The following is a 26,634-nucleotide window of genomic DNA, read 5'->3' on the forward strand; positions in this document are numbered from 1 at the left end:
AGCGCAAGTGATACTAAAATCCTGAGCAAACACGCCAGTGGAGGTCCCTTACTCTGTCCGCATACCAACCTTCTGGCATTCTCCTAAATTTGGTTCTAGAACTTATTTTTTACAGGCTCCACTATCCTGTTCTCATCCTGAGCCCTTCAGCCTCAGTGGCATATACATCATTCCCTTTAAATGTAAATGTCGTGACTACTCTGTGCAAACTCACACTTAAGGAAAGGGGAAATTATGGAAATACTTTTGCAACCCTCACAAGTGGGAAAGTAAGCCCAGGTATTGGTGACAATGTCAAATCAATAGCCCAGGTAACTTTAGTACCTAACAGCCCAAACAAGCAGGGCCTTGCCCTACTTAGGGTTTTAAAAGAGAAACTTGACTTGCAATAGAGACATGCTTAAGAAAAACTTAGACTCTAGAAAATCTGATTTTAGCACTGATTTTATATTGAGTATGATTATTGTTCTAGCCTGAAATTGTCTTTTTCTTAATAAAATGAAAGATTTACTATAGTCTCGTATAAGATTTCCTCTATGTTTCTGGGACCACATAGTAATGTAGTTTCTACAGTAATGTGGCTTCGTGTTTACTACGGAAGTCAAAAGTATAATTATATTCCAAGTTGCAAAATTCACTTTACATTTCTTCTAGAAAATAAAGGATATTAAAAAGTAAGTGGAGTAGAGTCAATGGAATTGTAACAACTATATACAATGCCAAAGGGGCAGTAGATTGGGGGAGGGAGGTTATCACTTGGTGAAGGGTGTAAATATCTATTATATTGTTTTGTACACTTGAAACTAATAATAAAAAAAAGTAAGTGATCTTGAAAGAGGAAGCAGTTGTTGATCTCTTAACACGAACTCTCTCCCATATAGCAACTCACTTGGTGACATCCCTCAATCTCAGTTCCTGCCAGGATAGTGCCAGAACAGAGATCTTGGTGAAATGGCCTCCACCAAACCCGGACAGCTCAAATTGTCCCAAGGTTTTGAAACCCTCCTCTGGTGACATCAACCTGTGGTCTCGTCGTACAGAGTAAATTTTATCTCTCTTTCACATGCCAGTTTTTAAAATCTTGGAAGGCAGGTATTATGCTTCATCTGTCTTCTGAAGGTCATTTACAATGAACCATTGAAAATATGTACTTAAAATATTTACTCACTTAAAAAAATATTCTCACCTCACTATAACTATCTATGTGAAGTCATTGATTTCAGAATCTTGGCTAAATGTCTTGGTACTCATCTACACAATGGAAACAAAAATTGTGTTAAGAGGCAAGAAAATGTTTTGTTTTGTTTTTAATTGTTGGGGGTACTCATTACAGGTTGGAGGACTAGGGGCTCCTAGCTGACAAATTTTTTTTCTCAAAGCCGGGGATGCAGGACAGGACAGATATAGGACCACAGTTACACCTGCTATAGGGCATCAGCCTCTCACATTTTGGTTGAACAGCTAAACTCGACTCAGCCAAGCCTAGGACTCAGGTGAAATTCTGACCATCACCAGTGAGGGGTGGAGGCTAAGAACAGGAGAGAGGAGGCCAGAGTCACACCCATGTCCTCTTGCATGAAGACGGGACCATGTTGGAGGACCTCTCACAGAACTTTCAGGTCATCCAGAAATTTGACCACAATTAAAGATTTATTTAGATCAGTAGTTCTCAAAGTGTAGTGTGGGACCCCTGAAGGTCCCTGAGATCCTTTCAGGGGGTCCACAAGGTTACATTTTTTTACAGTTATACTTAGGCATTATTTGACTTTTTTACTCTCCTCCTTTCAGTAGTGTACAGTGGAGTTTTGCAGAAGCTATGTGACAACAGATTGAATGCAGAAGCAGATGTAAGGGCCCAGCTGTCTTATATGAAACCAGATATTAAAGAGATTTGCAAAACTATAAAACAACCCCACTCTTCTCAATTATTTTTCTGTTTTTTAAAAAAATATATGCTTTTTAAAAATAAAAATGTCATTGATGTTAACATGTAATGGGTTTATTACTGTTATTTTATAGTAAACTAATAAATATTTTTGAAATTTTCCAGTTTTGGTTTCTAATATATTAAATATCAGTAAGTATAACCCACATAAAAAAGCTATTTGGGGTCCTCAATTATTTTGTAAAGGGTCTTGAAATAAAAGAAATTAAGAAAAACCCCAAGATTAATAAATAAACACCTGCGAGGTTCAAGAAGTAGAAAATTATTGCCACCCAAACTGGGGAGTGAATTCATTTAAATAGCTTGCTTTCCTATTACCTGGTTGAGGGGACTGGAAAATGAAAAGTATGGAGGGCAGGAAACAAAAATTAGGGGTAAATTTAAAGGATGAACAGAGCAGGCTTAGGTAAGAGAGGGAGGGAGAAGTTTTGTGGGGACAAAGCCCTGGAGAGAAGTTTCCAGGCTCTCGGCCTCACATGGAAAGGTGCTGGCTCGGGTAGTAGATGGCTGTCAGCTGTAGCCCGTTAGCCAATTGGCTACTGATATAACTGCCTTGGTTGCGCTGGGGAGTGGGAGTTGGTAGAAAAGAGGACAGAGGGTTGCATGTCGTGTGAATCCAGCCTCCAGTGAGACCATAGTGGTATGACTCCCCTATCTATGGCTTTGTGGGTGTTCCTTTTTGGCCTCACCACATCCTGCGTTCTTATGTGGGGAGCGGGAGCAGAGACCCCGCAGGCCGCCCCGCACGACAAGTTTCCAGCCTAGAGGGTTAAGATATCTGGGGATCCAAAGACAGAGGAATCCAAAGATGGGAAAAAGGTACAGAAAAAACAATTGAAAGAGAAAGTGGGGTAGAAAGGAAATGGAGGAAGGTGTCAGAAAAACTGCAGATCATAATTTGTAGGATGCTTGAGAAGGGTAAGGAAGAAAAGACCAAAGGGTACAAAGAAAGAGCTGAAAATGAAGAAGGAGTGAGCAGAGAGGAAGGGACTGAAACACACTGTCCCAAGATTGGGCTCAGCACCGTGGAACCCAAAGGTGGCCCTGTACACGGGTGTAAGGGCACAGCTTACCTCGTGAGGAACGTAATCAGGAGGCAGTTTGCTCAGCATATCTTCAGATAATCTATAAACAATGGCTTCCCGGGTCTCTCCTATTCCACCTCCGCTCTCTTTGGGTTGAATGTTGGTAATTGTTTCAAGAACAGCAGAAGCAGTGTTACTCTGATACCTGATAAAAAGAAGGAACTGTTCAGAATGTAGTAGGGAAATGCACCTTCAGAGATAATTAGCACAGCTAAATGAGATGATGAATCACTCAAATCAAATCCAGCCCCCAAAAGGGAAAATTTACCACCAACCTATAGGAATAAAAAACTAGCGATCCATTCTACTGTTTCTAATGGGACATCAAGAACATCACAGAAATGTAAAGCTCTCCCTCTTCAGGAAAAGAGATTCCACAATCGTCCTTGATAGGCCAAAGCAGTGCTATATAATCTTGCTTGTAGCTAACCTGAATACCTCATGCTGGACAAAGCCCACCTCCTTTTATTTTCCCCGCCTTATGGACTGGTCATAAGACACTACCATTGTATGAAGGTTGGATGATTAAGTTCGCAAACGTTCTACCGTGTGCTTACACAGTGGAAAGTTCACAAACTTAATTGTCTGACCTCGTATGACAGCTTGTTAGATCAAAGAGCACCGTTCATAGTTCCTCACTGAATTATCAATTATTAAGATTTCTTTGGTCTTTCAGTTTTATTTTCTCACTTTCCACTTGCTTTATGATTTCTAAGGTGTCTTAAGTGCAGCCACCCATCTTTAAAATAATCCATATATTCAATAAAGATTTACTATATACCAGACATTGAGCTAGGTGCTGGGATATGGCAGTGACCAGGTCCCCCCGCCTTGGTCCCTTTCTCTAGTGGAGAAGGGGGACCTTAGACAATCTCATCAGAATAAGTGCTGTGGAGAAAAGAAGAGGATGCTTTTAGGACACTATTGTCTGTCTCTCTCTCTTTTTCTCACTCTTGCTTTCTAGCTCTCTTTGGGTCGACCAGAGGCTTTGAGGTACATGAACTTAGTTTTCATCCCACAGTGGTTGAGTCAACCAGCAGTTTTGACACACAGATGGTATATGCATGTGTACGTGTGTGTATATGTGTGCATGTACATGGATATGTGGGTGTTGGAAGTGATTTACACTGGAAGACCAGGGAAGCTCTCTCTTCAAATATCATATGTAAGCTGAGACCTGAAAGATGAACAGGTTGGCCAGGCAAAGTTGGGTGGGGTGGGAGGCTAAGAAAGGACATTTGGGTAAGAGGTAAGGCCTGAAGGTGAGAAGGACTTTGTGAATTTGAGGAACAGAGACAAGGCCCATGAGGTTGTAGCCAGTGAGCTAGGAGGAGAGATAAGGATGGTGATGGAGCAGGGGCCGGATCATGCAGGTCACATGGGCTACTTTAAGGATTCTGAACATTACCCTAAAGGTAATAGCCAAGCACTGAAGACACCCCAAGCAGGGTGTGGCATGAGCACATTTAAAATTTTCTGTCTTTTCTGAACGCCTAATTTGCCAACTATTAACATCACATAATTAGTTTTGGGTTAACTATTTTTTTTGTTTCTAAATTTTCTCTCTTGTCCAGATGTAAATTATATTTGTACCTCCTTTCATAGGTGTTAGAGGCAAATCTAAAAGGAATTCAATAAATGCTTGAGATTAGTAATTTGTTTTTACGTTTTATTTTCTTGGACATAAGATAAGACTTTATGGCTATATATATCAAAAATTTAAAGGACAGACCTTTAATTTAGCAATTTTACATCTAAGAGTTCATCCCAAAGAGAAAATCAGACATTTCCATTTCTGACTGTATAGTGCAATTGTTACTCTGAACAACTCTATATAAAATAACTAAAAATTCTGGATAAGATATGAAGAACAGCTTTTTAAATACATTACTGAACTGGCAAGAAACTAAGAAGTCCTCAGGGTCCAATGAAATACAAAGTGAAAGCTGGAATTCAGAGAGATATGCCAGATTTTACCCTGGAGACATCATCTAATCCCTGGTGTTCTGGAGCTGCTGTCTGGATAGTACAGTGAGAGAGAGGGAAGCCCTAGATCCAAGGTGGAAAGTCTAATAGGAAACTCCTACATAAATCTGGGACACCCATTAGGCTATACATTCAGTATAAGGGTAAAGTATTAATGACCCACCTGTTAGAAGGGGATTGTAGGTAAATTGGTCTACCTAGCTTGACACTGAGTAGGAAAAAAATCTTTCCTGAGAATTCTTAATTCACCAGATTTGTGACATTAATTAACATGCATTCATATTACCTATGTGATTTGAAAAACCTCAAGCCAAACATTTATTTTAAGATGGACCCAGGAAGTCCCAGGTGGCACCTGGTGGAAGCAGACACAAATCTTCCCTGCAACAATATGCCTTCACTCCAGGTCTCAAAGAATATAACAGTTAATTTCCAATAGACTTGAGCTCATAGTCAAAGTTACAAAACTGACAAAGAAACAAGGCACTGTGAGCAAGAGTCAGTAGAAAGAACAGAAAGCAGAACCAGACCTGCAAAGATCTCAGATAATGAATTTTCAGACGCACATTATAAAATGTTTTTGCTACATTGAAGAATTTTAAAAGGTGACTGAAAATGTAGAAACCATAACATGAATAGCACATTTGAAAAAGAGCCAAATAGAACTTCTGGAAATTAAAACAGAAAATAAAATTTAAAACTGTATTATTTTTTTATTGATGCTACAAAAATTACCACAAAATCAGTGACTTAAAACAATACAAATTTATTCTTATAGTGACACAGGTCAAACTGGGCTAAAATCAAGGTGTCAACAGAGATGGGTTCCTTTTTGTAGGCTTTTGGGGAAGATCTGTTTCCTTTATTTGAGTTGTTGGCAGAATTCACTTTCTTGTAGGACTGAGGTCTCCCATTCCTTGATGGCTGTCAGGTGAGGGTTTTTCCTAGCTTCTAGAGGCCAGCTGCATTCCTTGGGTCATAGCCCCCTTCCTACATATTTAAATCCAGCAAAGGGAGATTAAGTCCCTCTCTTGCTTTGAGTCTTTACTCCTTCTGTTTCATCTCTCTGATCCACTTTTTTGTCTCCCTCTTCCATTTTTAGGAGTTCATGTGATTAAACTGGACCCACTTGGATAATATAGAAAAACATCCCCATCTAGGGATCCTTATGCTTAATAATATCTGTAAAATTATTTTACCACATAAGGTCACATGTACAGGTTCTGGGGACTAGGACATGGATATCTTTGGGGGTCCACTAATCTGCCTACTATAACAGTTAATAGTGGATTAAACAGCAGATTTAATAGAGCCAAATAAAGTATAACAAAACTGGGAAATAGATCTGAAGACATTATCTAGAATGCTTCAGAGGGGAAAATAAATAGGAAATATGAAAGAGAAGTTAAATATGTAGGCTAGAGTGATGAGCTCTAACATACATCTCAGAAAAGTTTCAGAAAGATAGAAGAGGGGGAATGAAAAAGCGATAATATGTGATGAAATAACAACTGAGAATTGATGAAAGATCTGAATTCTCAAATTCAGGAAACTCAGTGTATCCTAAGTAGGATAAACAAACAAACAAACAAACAGATAGATAGAAATCCATATAAAGACATATCACAATGAAACTGTAGAACCCCAAAAAACAAAGAGACTGTCTTAAAAGCAGTCAGAAAGAAAAACAGGTTATCTAGAAATAAATGACAATTAGACTGATAGCCAATTCCTCAAGAGCAGAAATAGAAACCAGAAGAAAATAGACTAGTGTATTCCACCTGCTAGGATAAAAATAACTACAAACATAAAATTGTATTCCAATCAAAATTATCTTTCAAGAATGAGGGTAAAAGATTTGAATAGCTATTTCACCAAAGAAGCTGTATTAATGGCTAGTAGCCCATAAAAAAGATGCTTACTTCATTATTTATTACGAAAATGCAAATTAAAACCACCATGAGATACCACTTCACACCTACAAGAATGGTTATAGTAAAAAAAAATAGACAATAACAATTGTTGGCAAGGGTGTAGAGAAACTTGAACCCTCATACATTGCTGGAGGGTATTCTAAAATGGTGCAGCCACTTTTGAAAACAATTTGGCAGGTTCTTAAAATGTTCAGGATAGATTAATCATGACTCAATAACTACATTTCTAGTTATCCATCAAGAGAAATAAAAAGATGTGTCTAAACAAAGACTTGTACATGAATGTTCATAGCAGCATTATTCATAATATTCAAAAAGTGGTCACTACCCAAATGTCTACCAACCAGTGAATAGACTAACAAAATGTGGTCTATTCAAATGTTGGAATACTATTTGGCAATAAAAAGCAATAAAGTACTGATACATGCTACGACATGGGTGAGCTTCAAAAACATTATGCTAAATTAGTGAAAGAATCCATCCACAAAGACCACATGATATATAATTCCAGCTATAGGAAATGTTCAGAGAAAGCAAATCTACAGTGACAGAAACAGTTTAGTGGCAGCCTGAGGCTAGGCGTGGAAGTGGAAATTGATTACAAATGGGTACAAGGATTCTTTTGGGGTGATGAAAATGTTCTAACTGAAATTAGATTGTGGTGATGGTTGCACAACTCTGTAAAGTTACTAAGAATCATTGAACTGTCCATTTACAATGAGTGAATTTATGATAGGTAAATTATATCTCAATAAAGCTGTTTTTCAAAAAAGGAGGGCAAAATAAGACATTTCACACAAGAACAAAAGATTTTACCATCAACAGGCCCTCACTGAAGAAAATGCTGAAGGATACACAGAGGGTGCCAAAAAAATTTATACACATTTTTAAAAAGGAAAATTGTATTAAAATTGTAATACTCAATGTATATCAATAACAAAAGATGAATGCAAGTCACATTTGACTTCTGCAATTAAAAGAGGTGCTCAAAGTGGTTACCATCAGCACCAAGACACTTCTGATTACAGCGAAATACTGCTTGAGCAACGTTGACCGAAGTGTCCACTTGTACACATTTTTTGGCACCCTCGGTATTTCAGAAAGGAGAATAATTATTCTGATGGAAGGTTTGAAGTGTAGAAAAGAATGGGTCAATGCATGGGTAAATCCAAGTAAACATTATGGTATAAACAAGTAATGTGTTTAATGGTGGGGTTAAAAACAAGATAAAATTAAAATACTGAAATAACAGGAGGAGAATGACTGTAGTTCAAGTTATCTGAGAGGTTTTGATTGCGAGGAGGGTAAAGATACTACCGTATTTTGCCATATATATATATATATATATATATATATAAAAATAAATATATATATATATATATATATAATGTGCTCCCGTGTATAATGCGCACCCATGTTTTTGGCCCAAACTTTCAGGGAAAAAATCTTTTGTTTTAATTTTTTAATTCAAATTTTTATTTGTTGACATTTAGGTATTTGCTTTTGTATTATAAAGGAATTTTAGCATTTATTATTTTAACATATTATGGTACAAGAAATTTTATGTACCGGTAACAAATTTATGATATTTATGCGTTATAGAAGGCCAAGAACTCTTCATCGTTGCAAGTTCACTGTAAGTTCAACAAAACTGATTATTGTATTCCAGGGTATTTTTCATATGGATATCATGATTGACTTCTAGAGTTACACTTTCAACTCATAAGTATAAACAAAAGGATTAAAAACACTTATGTAGATACGGAACTAGTGCTACCCATGTATAATGCGATTTGGGCAAAAAAGTGCCCATTATACACGGCAAAATATGGTAATTTTAGGCTTAATTTAAAATGGATGTTAAAATGTCTATGGTAACCAGTAAAAGAATAGAAACAGAGTTACATAACTTACAAATTAGCAAAGGGGAAAAACAGAATAAGAAAAACTCATATTTAGTAAAAAGTCAAAAAGGAAGAAAAGAAACAAAACAGAAATAGTGGTGCGAAAAAGCAACATTCTATATTTATTCTTTATATTTTATACACATTATAAATACTCTTGTACTTATACAATATGTTCTCAAAAAAACAGATAAGTGTACAAAGATAATATACAAGACTGTTTAGAGCAGTATTTATAATAACTCCCAGTGACACTCTATAAAAATCTATATAACTAGTAAAAATGATGTACCTCTATGTTTATTGATAAAATAAGGTTACTGAATTGAGATTATTGACTAAAATAGCATGGTACAAAAAACAGGTATGATCTAATTTTTTTTGTTGATAATGCTGTGCATATAGACAGAGAAAAAACCTAGAAGAGTATTTTGATAGTGGGATTTTTGTATAATGAGCTTTTGCTTCAATTATTGCTTTCTATTTTCTGCATTGGTTATTTTTATCAATGAGAAAGTACAATTTTTGTAATAAAGAAGATTAAAAGCATTTACATTTTGAAAAATAAGGGAAAAAAATAACCCCCAGAAGCAAAGCCAACCACAAGTGTCAAGAACTCAACGGAGATGAATTAGTGACAAATATTTCAGGCTCACTGGAATGCATTTTACAAATCCCTACTAATCCCACCCACCCCTTCTGCATTTTCTCACAGCATATGGAATGAGAGAATTATACCTCTTTCTCTCTTCATCCCCAGGTGTGAGTTAAACCACCTTTTGTGGAAATGGCCCTAACAGGCAAAATCCTAAGGATAACTGCTCAAGTTTTCCAGGCTTCTTTGCTTATGAAAAAGACACATTTTGTGCAAACTGGGGGAATCCTGAATTGTTCAGCTGACCTCTAATTTATTTAGGAAATCAGCTGAGCAGCAGAGGAGATGCTTCTGTCTTCAGCATTTTTATCTGATTATCAGGTAGAATACCACATCTGGACCCAAACCTGCGTATCCAAACAACTGAAACCTTTCCAAAGTCATGGCTAAGGTCAATGCACCTGCCACATGCTTTATTTACATGCTGGACTTTCAGTCCATGATGAACAGTGATTATGAGGGGCCTGCATCAGACCTAGTAAATGTTTGCAATCCAACCAGACTTGGGGAATTAACTCCACATTATCTTTAAACATAGGAATTTCACAATAAAGACCAATAAGGTAAAGACTGATTTTTAATAAATTAAAATTGACTTTGTGTAATTTTACATATAATTTTAAATTTATTTTACTATTTTTTGGTGAGCCACCTCTATTCAGATGTTGGGGTTTTAAAATGTCCCAAAGGACATTTATTTAATAAGTTGAAAGATAAGTATATCAAGCACACATACAATTGAATGTATGAATAGAGAACAAAACGTTCTAGTAAAGTGGCACAAAAAGGCATTTGCAATCCATTACTGATTTTTGAAGTATGGCACTGTTCCAGCTTTTAAAAGTCATATAAAGTATACACATAACTCTAAGGGGGGGAAAATCTTATGAAAATAGCTGATGTGACAACAAAATGAAGTTATCAAAAGCCAAGGATCCAGATGTTATTATGTAACAGAAATTTATTCAGAAATTTAAATATGTATGTGACTCGTCGTACCCCATAACCTCATTCTAGCATTACGTTCTAGTACACAGTAAAGACAGAATATGTGGGTGAATTGCTATGTTAGAGAAGATGTAGGTATCACCATCGGCTGACATCTTACAGGTAACGTTAAATCTCTGACTTTATCATGAACTCCGTGTATCCACATTTCCACTGACGCCTAAGAGCTCTGTTTCTTAAACAAATTCCAAACGCACTTGGTTGTTTCAATTCTCCTGTTCCCTCCCCTGAACTCTTCCCTGTCCTATCTCCTTGAACAACATCAATGTGTTCACTCAGCTGCCCCCAATCTACAGACTTCAGACATGGCCTCCTCCTTCATGTCACTCTCCGGCTCTCCTTGGTTTCCAAGTCCTATTTTCAAATCCATCTAGAAATTTCCAGCACCTTCATCCTCCCTGCCTTTAGAACTGTCCCAAGCTCATCACACGATGCCCCAAATCTCCAAAAGCTACTTTCTGCATTGGCGTCAGCATCATGGGTAGGTTACTTTTTTCTTCAAGCCCTTCCCCCACCAGACTCCAGGCACATTGGACTTGTTTCCCCAAATATACCACACACTTTGTATCTTCATGCCCCTTCCCTCCTGTATGTGCCCTAATCTATGTCTTATTTTTCCACTTGTGCTAAAAGTGTCTTATTATTTTTTAAAAATTATATGTATTTAAGGTGTATAATGTGATGATCTGAGACACGTATACACCCTCACTGCTCTTTGTCTTCCTCTTTCCTTGCATTCTGTTCTCTTGTCTCTGGCTGCAGTCACTTCCTCCCAAGCTTTCTCTAACCTGAGAATTCCTGCACATCAGTTAAGGCACAACTCAGATGTGGCCTCTCTCACTAGCTTACTTTGAGCCCTAAATTGAAATGTATTGCTCCTTTGCCTTTGTTTTCATAGTGTGTGTGTGTGTCCTGATTTTAGAGCTTACCGTACTGAATTACATAGTACTATTTGCCATTCATTTCTTTTCCCTAATAGATGATGAGCTTCAAGGGCAAGGATGGCATCTCACTAATCCCCAACGTGGCTAGAACGTAAGTTTTCAATATTTGTTTGTTGAATTGAGGCCAGTTGGCTTGAATTTTATTAAACCTCAAATATAAAGCAGAGCAATTCTCCAATATTTAAAGGGCATGAAAATTTAATGATTTTTTTCTTCTTATGGTAAAAGTAGAGTATATTGTCATTACTATTTGTCTATTCCCTGGCACCTTTCCACAAGCAAAGATATATATATATATATGTATCGCAGATCTTCAAAGGTTCAATAGAAGAAAACCACAGTAAACGTCCATATTCATACTAAGAAAATCAGAGTTCATTCTTCCTACCTGTTCTAAGTACATATAAAAAGGGGAAAGACCCCATATCTGGGGTTCTCAGGTGCTCTCTTGGCTCACCTCCAGCTTGAATCTCTCTGGAAATGCTCGGCACCAGTGGCTGGGTGCCAGCAGTATACAGCGCCGTGGTCACGGCCACCCTGCTCTTGGCTGGTGGGCACTGGCCGCATTCACCGGCGCCCCAGGGAGGGGCCAATGGAGATGCTGCTGCTGCTGGATGTGACCTAAGAAATCACTTCCATGGTGGGTCATTTAATTTATCTTTCATGAGGTGATCTGAGAATAGCCCTTAAGACCTGGACGTGGGGAAGAATCCCTGAAAAGCTGACCCAGATCTTCTCCCCACTGCACTCCAGGCACAGAATGCCAAGGCTGTGTGTACAATTTACATTTCCTTTTCCACAATGTGATTTTATGTTTGCGAAGACAGAAAAGGCAGAGAAGCCTACTTAGCTAGCTATAATGGAGAACTGCAAATATCTCGATATGCCTCAAAACCCAAGGCCTTTCAGGGAAACAGTTCCCATAAATAAATGCTCTGAGATAAAGAACAAGAACTGTAACTCTCCCTTAGCTCTGGTCCCGAGTTACTTCTAGAAGAATTTCTCCTTTGAGTAAATGTACGAAGATGCTCATATTGGTCTTGCGGTTGGTAGTTTTGGGCTTATCCAGGTCATCTCTGTTGGGTGGTCATGGATATAAATGCGATGAGCACAATTTTTTTTAAAATCTGAAATTCCAAAGTGTCAGTTAACACATAAAGGACCACAATGAAATTTAAACTGCATAGAGATGAATATAAAAGTTGTAATACAACATTTGATAAATTTCACAAGGTAGAAAAATATGCATAACTGCTAATGAGAAAAGGAGTGAAAAATAACTGTTTTTGACACTGAGATAGTTGCATATGCAATGTCCTTGGTACCTTATAAATCTAGATAATACAATGTGATTAAACTATGCATTTTATGGTTCCTGTCACCAAGGTACCTAAGCTCTTGGGAGAAATTTTACTTATTTTAAATAATTTATTCAGCTTAATTTCCCACCTTACCCCTACTCAAGGATTCTGCATTCTTAAGCAAGGACTGAGGAGAGGGACTTGTGTCCCCTTTCCCAAATCTCCCTCTCCTCTCAAATTTACGGATGCTAACGTGAAACTGCAGATTTTGATAAGCAGGGACATAGATTCTTTCCAGCAGCCCAATGACAGCCCCTGAGCATATCTGGAAGCAAGAATGCTATTGAATGATGCGAACAGTCAGGTACATGAATAGGAATTTCTCTAGCTGGAGACATTCACATAGATTCAGCCAGTATATCTCAGAGAGTCTGCTCCCTCTCGTGTCTTCAACTGTTATCTCTGCACAAATGCACCCAACCCTCCCACCTGGGCTCCAGTCCACATTTCTCACCCCCCTCAGATACAACTCACTGTCTTTCCTAACGCAACACGCCCCAAGCAGGACTCTAACTCTTCCTGAAATACACTCCTGTTCCCAGCTCCTCCATCATCCCAACTCCCAGACCAGAAATGGCAGGGAAACATTTGATTACGTCCTTCATGTCACACACAACTTGGAGGTTTAGTTACATCTTGCTGGAGTGGGAAGGGTGTATTTGGGAGTGAGACACTAGGGGTAGATTTTAGCTGGGAAGCTGCGTCTCTTGTTGCTTACTGCCTCCTTGTGGCTAGTGAGGGAACAACGAGGGATTGGAGAGCAGCCCTCCAAGAAGAAGGTTCACTTGCCAGGAACAGTGAGGCTAGGATTCCAGGCACCAGGTATTTCAGAGCTCAAAGGAAGGAAGCATCAAACCCAGGACAAAGCTCACCCAGGGACCGAGAACATGACCAAACGTAGAGCTGCAAAACAGAGCCTACTGCCTAAGCAGGAGGCAGAAGAGGGCCAGGTCTCTGGGAAGAGGAGAGCAGGCGCGGGTGGGGAAGACCCTATGACAGACCAAGTGGGAAATTAAGAATGGAGATCCGAAGAGGAGAGCCACAGGTCTTACAGGCCAGCTACCTGTCGGTAACAGAAATAATCCTCCATTTGAGGCAGAGGTCTAGCACTTTTTATTTGACCTCACTCAATGTGATGAGAGATTGCAAGATCCTGACACTTTATTTTGAGGAAAGATACCTGCCAGCAATAGCATATTGGTCTGTGGACATAGTTGTGAAGAGACACTTGCCAAAAGACAATGAAGGCTGGCTGTGCCCTCTCTACCCCACAGGTAGCAGCAAGGCATGAATGAAAGCTGTAGAAGGGTCTCAGCCATTGCTCTATTCATTAAATCTTATCAGTTCCCTTTTTGGACGTGCCCTGCAGCTTCATTCTACCCTTCCCATCCCATCATCATCCCTAAGCTGGGCCTGGATCATCACACACAGAGTCTTCAAGATGGTCTGTTAGTCCAAATTGCCCTTAAATGTAGGAAAATGTGCTCAATTTCACTCAAAATAAGAGAAAATCAATTAAAATTATGCTGAGATACCACTTGTCATGTCGGCAAAAATTCAAAACTTCACAGATACTGTTGATGAGACTGAAGAAACAGGCACTGTCACCTTGTTGGTGAGAGTGCAACATAGCACAGCGCGAAGTAAGGGACTTTGGCGATGTTCACTAATGCTTCATTTAGCAATCTCACCCATAGCAATTTACTCTGAAAATACATCTTTAACAATATGAGAAACCACAAGCATGGGATTATTAACTGAGAAATTGGGGTGGTGGTGGTAGCAAAGTATTGGAAATGCATAGGTAAGTGCCCATGCAGAGGTGAATGGGTGAATGAACCATGACACATACAAACAATGGCGGAGCCCGCAGCCCTGACAGCCACCGGCCCCGCTGCACGCCTGCCTCGCGCCTTCCCCAGCGCTCCCGCCGCCAAGATGCCTGCACCCGTCGTGCCGTGGCGAGTGGCCAGGTGCTCCCGGCCGTCCTGCTCTGCTTTGCACTGCTGACCATCAAGCTGTATTTGGTGGCCGTCATCACTGGCCTGGTGAAGCTGCAGAAGAAGGCTTTTGCCAACCCCGAGGATGCCCCGAGACACGGAGGCCTTTGGTATTGCCGGGGCGACAGGACGCGGACTACTGCCTCACAGCCCCCCGAAATGACATGGGGACCACCTACCCCTTCCTGTTCCTGGGCCTCATCTACTCCTTCCTCCACCCTGTGGAGGCCGGGGTGCACTGCCTCCCCGTCTTCCTGTCCGCAGGCACACACCCGGGCCTACCTGGGAGACTCCTGGAGTCCACCCACTCCCTGGCCTGCAGAGGGGCCAGCTCCCCTGCGCTCCAGTGCCATGCAGATCATCTGGGAAGCAGCCTGTCACAGGCTGACACCGCCTGGGCCGCCAAGACGCTGGCCACAAGCCATCGGGGCTGTACTTGGAGGGCTGGGCGTCCCTTCTAGATTAGTCCCTTAAGGAGATAGTCCCCGGGACCTGGTTTCCTGGCAGCCTACTGAACACCGGCTCCTAGTCCAGCCTGCCTGTGTGTGTGTGTGTGTGTGTGTGTGTGTGTGTGTGTGTGTGTGCATACTCATATGTGTGCACACACGTGCAAGTGTACCCTTTGGATTCATAAGCAAAAAGAGACACAGAGAAGATAAACCAGAAACTAATGCATTTGGTTGCCTGTAAAGAAAGGGGGAAATGGGGTGGAAATGAGACTTCTCTAAAAACACCTTTCATCTAGTTGTGACTTTTTAGTATATGTGCTGCCAAAGCGAGCACTAGTTGTGACTTTTGAATCGTGTTCATGTTCCATATATTTAAAACAATCAACAAAATGGGAAAAAAAATCTAAAATGTAATACAAATAGAAACAAATGAATGTACCTGTATCAATTGATAGCACAACCACACAAGAAAAAAAATCTGAGTGATTTTTGAACATAGTACCCATAGTACCCTGTGCACCCTCAATGAGATCTATTCTAAGGGCAAAAAGAATAGCAAAGAGATCTTGACCTGCACTTAGTACATTTGTTGTTGGTAGTGGTTTTGGTGGCGTTATTTCGGAGAAAGCGAGTAAATGTGTTGAAGTTGGTGGGAACCGGAGCTCTCACGATGGGAGAAGACGATATCAATATGGAATGAAGGAAAACAAGGAGGAGCCCTGATTGGAGTTATTAGTATTAGCTTATGATATTTTTAAAAATACCTATTTCCTAGCTCTGTCCACTGAGAGGGGCTACGAGCGTGCGTGCGCACACACACAAATAGATGTGGCTATACATGGATATAGCTGTAGATATATAAATATACAGAGGTATAAATATAGAAAAAGAAAAAACAAATGGAACAAAAAGTTAATAATCAGTGAATTTAGGTAAAGGGCATATGAGTGTTCCCTGTACTTACAACTTTTCTGATGGTTTGTAGTAGTTTAAAATAAGTCAAGGGAAAAAAAATGTTTTGTTTCTATCATTGCCTCCCATCTGGAGTCCATTTGGGTTGCCCTCCTTTGGACTTTTTCTAGCTCTGGTTTCTTTCTTGAGAGCTGGTGAGCCAAATTGGCATGGTAACCCAGGCACAGGCATGCCATCCCTTTAAGGCAGGGTGAGCTGGTGTCAAGCTTGTTTTATGTACTCCTTGGCAGGAGCCTGTAGCACCTGACAGGATCAGATTTCTAGGAACCAGCTCTCATGGCTCCTCATGCTCTTGCCAAGGATGGAATCAAATTTCAGAGCCCTGTATGTGAACCACTTCATCTGCTAATTTTCAGGTGCATTAAACGTATTGGCTGTTTTTCTGCCCACTCACAGGAACCATCCCCCATTCACTGGATTCTTCACGATGTAGAAGAATTTAGTATTGCTGACCCATTCGACAAACACTCCCTGAGCATCGGGCACTGGTTAGCACTGGAGGAACAGTAGTGAACACAGACAGAAGTTTCAACATAACGGAGCTGATGTTCAATGATGGCAGATAGACGACAGCAAACAAGTTAGTAAATACAGAGTATTTCAGTTGATGATAAAATCTATAGAAAAAAACAAGCAAGGAGGATGGAGACAGATGGGGCCTGGGGAGTGGTTTGCAATTTTTAAATAGGGCAGCCAGGGAGGGCTTCTTGCAAAGGTGACAGAGCTTTAAGCAAAGACAGGAAGAGGTGAAAAGTTGAGCCACAGTGTTATCTAGGGGAAGGACTCGCCAGGAAGTGCAAGTATCCTGCGGTGGGAGCTATCTGGCCTGAGTAATAGGAAGCTAGTAGGAGCTGGAGCTGGTGGCCACAGGGGGAGGGCAGAAGGAGACCAGGCCGAGAGGTGGGGTGGATGGAATGATTGGGCCTGTAGGTCACTGCTGGTCTTTGACCTTGACTTGGAGTGAGACAGAAGCCTTGGGAGGGTTCTGAGCAGAGGAATGACATGGTCTGACTTACGTTTTTAAAAGTCAACTAAAGCAAAACTATTTCTCTGGGTTTTCTGTTTCAGATGTTTAAGTTGATTCTCCAACGAATCCCTGATGAATCCTTTTTATTTCTTCACTGTTTTCCTTTCTCTAGCTAACTTATGACAACTGTTATTTTTCAAATAACAGCTAGAGCTGCCACCAAAGAGCCATCGTGATTCTGTCATGGGGTCTGAAAGGAGTGTTAACCATGCGTGGGTCTTTTGAGAATGAAAAGAACATGAGAGAGATTAGAGGAAAGGAGAAGTTAGAATCAATGTGGGTGACAAGAGAGGCCAGATGGCCAAGCCTCATGCGAGAGTCGAGGTGCGTGCCCAGGGGTGGAGAGACAATGCAATGGTAGCACCCTGGGACCCGGGAGCTGCCTGGCGAGGGCAGAGAACCAGGTGAGAATGTCCATGCCCCATTGCAGGCTTGTGAAAATTGCAGCAGCAGGTAAGTGACGGAGAGAGACACAGCGGACTCCTTCTCAGTCATTACAGGTTAGAATGACCAGAGGAGTCTTGGTTTCTTTCCATTTCCTGAAATCACTCTCCTGGACATAAACTTTGTGGTCTTTCATCAATGGGCCAGAGGCAATGACCATCCAGAGGAGAATCTGAATTTGAGCTTCTGGGAGCCCTCTCTGTGGAGCTGGGTGGTCCTGCTTTCAGGTAGGGACCTCTAGAAAGATGAGGGGTGAGACCTCATCAAAAGGAAGAGTCTGAGAAGGGGCTTCGGACTCAGTGTGTTTCTTTATCCCTTCACTCATTGCCTTGCACCTCAGTGACTGGGGCAGGGACCTCATGCTGAGCTGCAGCCCAACCCCCACCCCCCAGCCTTTCCTCCCAGGCTCTGCATCTGTGCCCTGTGCTCCTCTGCTCACTGCACTGTGTCCTCCACGGGCAGTTCATGACAGATGGTTGCTGGTGACAAGTAAGGGAGACGGACCATGAGAGGGCGGATCAAGCAGGAAGATAACTCCTCATCCTCCTCTTTCTACCCTCCTGGCCCTTTTAGATTCTACTTATGACTATTATTTTTTAATGGATTTTCTTGGAGGCAAGAGACAAAGAGCTGGGAGACTACTGTCCTATCAGTGGAGATCATCAATACCAATAACAGCAAATGGTTTTATGACACGACAGAGGAGAAGTAATCAATGCAAAAATTAGAGCTTTAATGCTGTCATCAACTCCTGCGCACCAGGATTTAGTGAGGGGAGAGCAGCCAAGATATGACAAGGTTGTAATTGGGAGACAGGAAATGACACTATTTTTCACAGTAAGATAAAAAGAAGAGAAAGAAGAGAGACTAGGAGAGAAAATAAAATGCACCGTCTTTACCAGGCTGAGTTACAAATGAGTCCTTCAAATTAAAAAAATGCCAGGAACTTACGTGATATCAGCATTGGGGTGAAGCCCAAAGACTTCGGGGTTATCTAGGGAGGGCAGTGACTGGATGTATTCAAAATACTGGTCCAAGGTTTTGCACAAGGGAATTTTATATCCAGTATAAAAGCAGAATGATGGTTCAAACATCTTCTCACTGAACCAGACCTATATGGGAGAGAAAATAGAAGAAATAAAAATCAATAAATATCTTAATGAAAACTGCCACTGTAAAAAGAGGAAGGGTCACCTTATTTCCATTTTAATCATTTTTAATATCGAGGTTGAGAGTGCCTAAACAAAACCACTAATAGAATAATTAGCACACAGATGAATAAAAGAGAGAGGCCCCAACAGAGAAACAGCGAAGCCCAGGCCTGTGTTTAACACCAACGAAGCTATTCACTAAGGGTGGAGAGCAGAGCGCCGGCCTTGCAAATCTACTTTCCGCTCTAGTAACCTGACAACCCTGGACCCTAGTTTTGAACAGGCTGCGGAGTGGATGGGGCCACAACCACATGCAGAGAGGATCTGGCATTGTCAGCACTCCCCTTCTCTCCCATCAGGGGCTCCCATCAGGGGCCAGGCTTCTGCTCACCTCGGCTCACAGCGGCACTGAGCACTGCAAGGCCAGGACAACATCTTACAAATGTCTCTCCTCCCTCCCTGAGCCAGAGAGCTCCTTCCCTTAATTAAGTTCTGTCCCTGGCCCCAAGAAGCAAATGTGTCCAACCATCTTATTGTTCGCCATGAGGACATACTTTTCTCAATCCATATGAACTGATTATCTGTAGTGTAACAGTGAGAGAACAAATATGTACTTGGTGTGAATAGACTTATTCCGAAGAGGGAGAAAAAAGTGCTGAATGCCTGTGAGCCAGATCTGAGGCAATGACTTCAGCACCTAACAGAGCAATTTTCCCAGTTGGAAGGGAAATAATGGGAAGATTGGGGGAGCAGAAATGCAGGCAGGCTGCCTGAGTCACTCAGAGGACTCGATGTGGAAAGAGATGGGGCCTGTGACTTATTTCCGTCAATCACATTTTCTCTAGTTCCTTTCCTCCACACCCTCTTCCAGCTCTTTTTCGGCCAAGTGATTGCTCTGAATATGGAATACGGTGTACTGGTTCTCTCTTTTGCTTTACTCGCCACACTTCTGTCCTATTCAACTCCTGTGCACAAGGCACTGAGCTTAGAATGGGGACAAAAAGCAAAGATGAGACACAGACAGTCCTTTCCTTCAAGGAGCTTGTGACCCAGTAAAGGGATAAGCCAATTACATAATAGCCACAGTACAAAGTGCACTGAAGTAAGAGCCAGAGGAAATAAAAATAAGCAAAGTGCTAGGGAGGCTTAAAACAGGAAGAAAGAACAGGCAGAAGGATGTCAGGCAAGGCTTTATCTAGGAGGTGATTTTGGAGCTCAACCTGGAAGGATAAAATTTTGACAGTGGAACTTGTGACTGGGGAGAGCACACAAGCTAAGGCATAGGACCACTGATGCACAATGTGAGGCAGGTCAGGGAAGTGATGAAGTCTAGGGTAAATATATGTGATGGGAAGAGATAGGGCAGGAAAGGGGAAGTGAGGTCATATTATGAATGACTATGGATGTCGGGATGATTTAAGGAATGGGGAGCAGTTGAAAGTTATTAAAGAGAACAGTGCTATGATCATGGTCATTCATCAGAAAGATTATGCTTTTAGTGATGTGGGAGGTGAAGGCCGTGGGGTCTTTGGCACATAAGACAACAAATGACCACAGTGAGTTCTGTGTTGCCAGATGACATAGATCTATAAAAGCTAATCGAAGTATCTTCCTGTTTTTCCATTACTTTATATGCACATAAATAGCTAGATTCACAAACACATAAATAGCCGAGTTTCATCCAATTTGAAGGACATTTTGGGGGTATAATCAAAATACAGAATCTGAAGAATACCTGGAATTACTTGGGAGACATTAGAAGAAGGTACCTTACAAAGATAAGCAGTCATATTCCAAGGACAAGAAACAAGGTCCACTATTGTTGGCTTTAGGGAGACACACCATAAGATGTTGAGAACAGAAAAAATGAGTAGGCTTCAAAGATAAGCCCCAAATTGTAAGTCATAGGAATGGAGGACCCAATTTGAAGGCATTGATATACAATACAATTACTGATTCATATAGGGCAACCCTAGGTAACACGGTCAGGGTACAGTGGCCACAAAGAGCTTAGGTCAGCTGCTTAGAAGATAAGACTGAGGCTGAAATTGAGACATCTTTTTTTCTCCTTTGAACCTCAGATACAGAGGTGAGTTTATCATACTCCTTTATTTTATTATTCTCATGAGTTTAGGCTCCTTTTATTTTACTTTTCCCCCTTCAGCCTGATATCCACTCCGTCTCCTTCCCTCTGGGGGCATGTACTTGACATATGCCCTTGAATATGTATTTATCCTTGTGAAATACACATGTATTACTTTATAGATCTCATTTGATCTTTTTAAGCTCCGTGCTCAACAGTAATTTTTTAAGAACTATGCATGATGTCATGCAGATCATTTCTTCCAAGGGCTGCATTGTATTCCACATGAGGCATTTATAACTTTTAATTCATCTATTCCCCAGTGACAGACTCCTAGGTTGCCTTCAACTTCCCCCACACAATATCACCATGACATTTTTATACATATCCATTTGTGGACTATTTCTAGACATTTCTGGGACGTAGCTACCCAGGATACTTAATTTCAGTCAATTTTTCCCAGTTGCCTTCCAGGAGGTCTGTACCTGTTTAACCTCCAGCAGCCAGGATGCTGCTTTCATACATCCTTACAGACACTTATTATCATCCGCCTTTCTCCACATATGGCTTCAAGAAAAACTTGCAAAAGTAAGTAAGGGTTGAAAGAAAAATCAGTGTTCTGGTCAACTTCCAGTTTACCAAAATATTCCCAAAGCTTTAGCTTTTAATTTTGTTGAAGTTTTACTTTTGTTGAAGTTTTGTTTAGGGGGGAAAAATCGTTGAAACAGAGAATTACCAATACAGATTCTAATAGAATTCAAATAACCATAATATACTCACACATCTGATTTTCTCCTACTAGGTAATGTATACTAGGTAATGTTTCTTTAACATGTAAACATTTTAAGAAGAGTTTGAGTGTGGTGGGTTATTTATACTAGTCATGCTTGATGTGAAAGCTATAATTGCTAAGGAATAATGTTCTCTAGAAAAGGTTTACCAATGTGATATAAAATCCACATGGGTTTTACTGGGCACAGAGGGAAAAAAAAGAACACTTCATCAGTTTTCAATTATCCTAATGGAAGAGATGAAAAAACTCAAATTATGTTCATTTTCCAATCGCTTATTTTAGGGCTTGGAATCGCTTTGCACTCAGAGGAAGAGGCAGGGAAATTATGTCCAGTGTTTTCATTGAGGAGGGGAGGTGGGGAGAGGCCCCGGCCATGAGCAGCTCATCTGCACAGGAGAAGATTCACAGGCCATTGAGAGTGGACCACTGTTCTGCTCTGGACAACAAGCAGATTGCTAGTAGGTTTGGTTTAGGGTTAGGTTTTAGTTTTGTATTGTTGGCTGATTCTTTGCAGCAGCTTGGCTGTATTCATTTTTGCCCCCTTAAGTCTGGCTAACCTATTACAAACAAAAAATATTCTTGTTTCAAAGGAAACTGTAATAAAATGTATGTTCATGCTTTTTTGCCCAAATAGACTTACTCTAGCAAAGCAATTAAGTAGCCTTTTGTCAAAGTCATCTGTCACTCTGCCTCCATATTGTACTTCTCCAATCATATACCGAACTGTACTCCATGACACACCCTTTATTAAAAACACAAAAGAATTATTTATTGTCAATTCACACAGATAATTCTAAACATTTCAGGTCTTTCCTAGAGGAAAGATCTGGAAAAAGAAGCACTAGCTAGGCTGCATTTAAAAGTACTCATTATGTATATTAATAACTCTTTTGCTGTTACATGACTGGAACTGCTAGGGTTTGTTCAGCAAAGAAAAATCTATAGCACTAAATATCAGTGAATATGTTGCTCATTGATTATTTAAAATAGAGGGGAAAAAACTTTTCTTTTTTTAAACTCTGTAGATGTAATCAACTATAATGCTCATTACAGTGATGCCAAGATGTCAGAGAAGAAAAAAAGTTGTGTTTAGTGAAGAAAGTAGAAAAAAAACAAGTCATCAACATTTCACTATGCTTCCTTATACCTTCTGAATCAGTATGAGAACAACTAGGAAATTACTCATTCACAAGAGTATTTTTTACAATGAAATCCTTTGATGTCTCATTCTGTGAGCTATAACTACATCAAAGTATTTTTTAATTTCCATGGCAATTTTATACTAGTAATACATTTTATATATTAATAGCTTTTATTTAAAAATCACTTCAATACATTTGGGGTAGGAGAATTAAGAATGCTTGATTTTTCTTTATTTTATCTTAGTTAAAATTTTGTTTTTCAGCTTTGTTGCCTTTCAAAGCAACTATTTCAAGATAATTCATATTCGTATACACCAAAATGATGATCACAGAATATGAGCCCAGGTGATACAATTTTTCATCAAAATGTCATACTCAATTTATTATCCCTTTGTAACTTCAAGGAAAAACTGATGGCTTGATTCCAGGTTTCCCACCTGCCCAAGTAAAAATTAATCATGGCTTACTATCACCATACTGGTACTAAGGTATCTATAATTATCTTCAAGACCTACTGGGAGAAGAAAGAGAAAGACAGACAGTAGGAAATGGCTATTTACTGAGCCCTTATTATGCACCATATACTGTGCTTTCACGAATACTAGTTCATCTATTCCTCACAGAAACCATGGCCGTTTTATAGATGAGGAAACAGGCTCTGAGAGACGCATAAACTTGCTCAAGATTATAGAGAAAACAGATTTCCAACCCTTATAACACATTGTGAAAGGACAACTGGTTTTGCATTCTTACTTCTGCGACTTTGAAGAAGTCCCTTATTCCCTCTTGTCTGTTACCTCATCAGTAAAATGGGGATAATCGTAATGGCTTCTGTGTCTACCTCACAGAGCTGTGAAAATAAAAAATGAAATTCTGCCTATACGAGCACTTTGAAAACTGACGTGCTATATAATGATCAGTGACCATTATTAGAAATTGTCGCTGTTTATATACATAAGCTTAAACATCTTTAAGATATGCGTTAGGTGAAAAGAACTTTCATATGAGCTAGGAGATAGCACTTTCACTTCTGAGGAGGTACGAGTGAGGTGAAGGAAGAGAAGTTGGATTTAAGGTGTACACGTTCTCTTTAAGTGCACTGTGACACTTGGGTGTGATATGAGAAAGGCTGTGTTTCTCAGCACACTGAGTTTTTTCATTAGTGGTTTGCCTCTGTTGTGTACGTGTGCAGGAGAGGAGCCGGGGGAACACATGTGAGATAGAGTTCAAATGCATTCCTATGGGCAGTAGGGGTGTGAGTGGAAATGGCTGGACCAGTAAATAGCTGATTGGAATGAGCAGTCCCTTTTCAGGTAGGTGGGGGGACCTCAACAGGTTCACTGACTATCACAGATTGAAAATGTCTGTAGAACCTTGATTTAAGGACAGAATAAAAACAGAAAAAAGAAAATTTCACTCACTTTTTTAATATCGCATTCATCAAGGTGATTCTGAATAAACTGAACACTGGCTGTAAAGTCAGCAGAATTGAATTCATAGGGAATATTCCATCCTAAGGGACCAAATTTGCGTCGCTCCTTAAAAACACCAAAGAAAAGTAAGTACACATACTGAGACTTTGAAATTGTATGCAGCTGATTCTTTTTTTTAAATTATCATTGAAATATAAAGTACAGTAATATTAAGGCGCTATATTGAAATAAGTTGATGTCGTAAAAGAACAGTACACAATTTTAAATATGTTAACTATTCAAAATATCATTCCATGGCTCTATAGCCAGATGGCTTACAAGAACAAATCTCCAAAGATTTGCCAAATTGGAGTTCTTGGGTTTAAAAAAATAAAGTCCAGGTCTCTATTGCCAACTCCAAAAAAAAGAAAGCATTAGGAGCTCAATAAATATCTGCTAAATGACTTTATTTAGTGTAAATTGGACTCTTGCTTGGAAGTTTCAAATGTTAAATGTAAGGGTTTAAATTTTTGTTTTTCAAGTTGAATAACTTAAGCACTCAAGAGCATTTCGACTCCCTGCTAGTTTCACTTTGTAATTTTGCAATTTCAGATTTTGAAAACTAAATAGTTCTACTGCAAAACGTGAGGCATCTGTCTTAAATTTTTCACATTGTCTTCATTTGTACTGTCCTATGAAACACTGGTTAACTGTTTCAGACTTAGCATAAATTTTAGATTTAGCATATGCCAAATTAAGCATAATAATCAAATTGATCTCAGATGAAATGATTCAATTGCCTTGGTATTTTGGAGGCCATTTTAAAGTCATGCAAGTGTTCAAACTGGTATTTCCAGGTCCTGATCACCTAGCGAACCACATAGATGAGCTCAAATGTTGCTATACCATCAGCTTTTCCTGGCCTGGCACACAACCAGACTCTAGGGATGGTCCAGTGATTTCTTCAGATTAGCTCCTGGGCCTTTGACCCTAGTGCCTTAGGTTAGAACCCATGTGGAGAGTAGAACCCTGTGTATATAGGGGAAGTTGTAATTATACTTCTCTACTTCTAAATATATACTTTTCTGTCTCTTCTGCCTTCCCCAACATGCACACACATGCACATCCACTGTTTTCATAAACCATTCCAAGCCTTTTTTCTGTAGCTGCTTAATGCTTTACATCCTGAAAATACCACCAGGCAAAGGACTCTAAATGAGTTTTAGTTTGGAAAAGTTCATGGACAGGTCAAAGATGAACTTCAGAAAGCAAGAAGGTTTTAATTACTGAATTTCAGGATACCATTTTAAAATATTAAGTAAACCATGAAAATTAATTTGGGTCCAGGGGTCTGGCCCTGGGAGATGAGACTGAGGGCAAACACAAAACTCTTGAAAATGTCTACTACCATTACTTCTAGACCTGTACTTCTTTAGGTTAGGTTGTCAGGCCTTAGACATTTGTACGGTGTGACTTCCACAGCTATCCCTTAGCTAATTCCATCAGAAGTCAACAACTAGCCCAAGAAGAGCCAACCAGATTCCTTCTCCCAGGAACTTGGACTTAGGGTTCAGAATTGCTGTTGGAGTTTATCCTAGTCAGAGCTTAACTTAGGAGACTTATAAACTCGGGCACTGCGAAGCACAATCTTCCACCTTGAACACAGAGAAGGTGAGAAGGAGCAGAGGTACAGCCTCAACTGAAGGAGAGACTTGTGTTATCCCAGGTGCAAGAAGAGGAGCACTGGCTCTTAATGGTGTCAGCTTCTCTTGATGGTTTTCTGCTTCCTGCTCTCAGCACTCATGTTGCTGCGATGTGTTTTCCTAGTTGTTTCATGTTGAAATATTTGTTTCTGTAACCAGATTTTGAGCCTTGACAATGAAAACATGTCTCCCCTTTTGTACCTGTATTTTGGGGTAAGGACCATAGCTGTCTAATGAACATTAGTGGATAATTATCAGAATGAAAGGCACTTTTCCTCTCACCCTGGGGGGGTGGGTGTCAATTATGAGGCTGTGACAGGGTTTTGAATTTCTTGAGTGGGTCCCAGAAACACTGAGGTCAGCCTCCTCCAGGTTATTCTGAGAGCAAGGGTGGGTTGGGAGAAATGAAAATGCATTCCCTGGAACTTCTCCTACTGAGATCTTCAAAGAGAAGAATGTTAATCTCCTATTGGTGAAATGCAAATGTTTGCTCATTTTTAAAAAAGAGATAATCAAATCTAAAATAGCTTTACCTATGTTTGACTTAATTTTTAAAACTCACTGTTCAATTAGACAGGAGATTGAATAAAGAATAACTTCCCTTTCAATTACTGAAGCTGCTTAAATTGGCTCTAT

At 40.0% G+C, this 26,634-nt stretch overlaps 1 protein-coding gene across 1 annotated transcript in view; it reads right to left on the reverse strand.

Moving 5' to 3' along the window:
* DNAH8 (dynein axonemal heavy chain 8) overlaps positions 1-26,634 on the reverse strand; it is a 358,656-nt gene that overhangs the window by 15,652 nt on the left and 316,370 nt on the right. The window contains exons 87-89 of the mRNA XM_074332879.1: positions 24,305-24,421; positions 18,666-18,826; positions 3,019-3,175 (exon numbers count right to left, since the gene is read on the reverse strand). Coding sequence (XP_074188980.1) covers positions 3,019-3,175; positions 18,666-18,826; positions 24,305-24,421 — 435 coding nt within the window. The remainder of the gene's footprint in view (positions 1-3,018; positions 3,176-18,665; positions 18,827-24,304; positions 24,422-26,634) is intronic.

The sequence above is a fragment of the Rhinolophus sinicus genome, linkage group LG05 (assembly GCF_036562045.2).
Source record: "Rhinolophus sinicus isolate RSC01 linkage group LG05, ASM3656204v1, whole genome shotgun sequence".
Classification (NCBI taxonomy): Eukaryota; Metazoa; Chordata; class Mammalia; order Chiroptera; family Rhinolophidae; genus Rhinolophus; species Rhinolophus sinicus.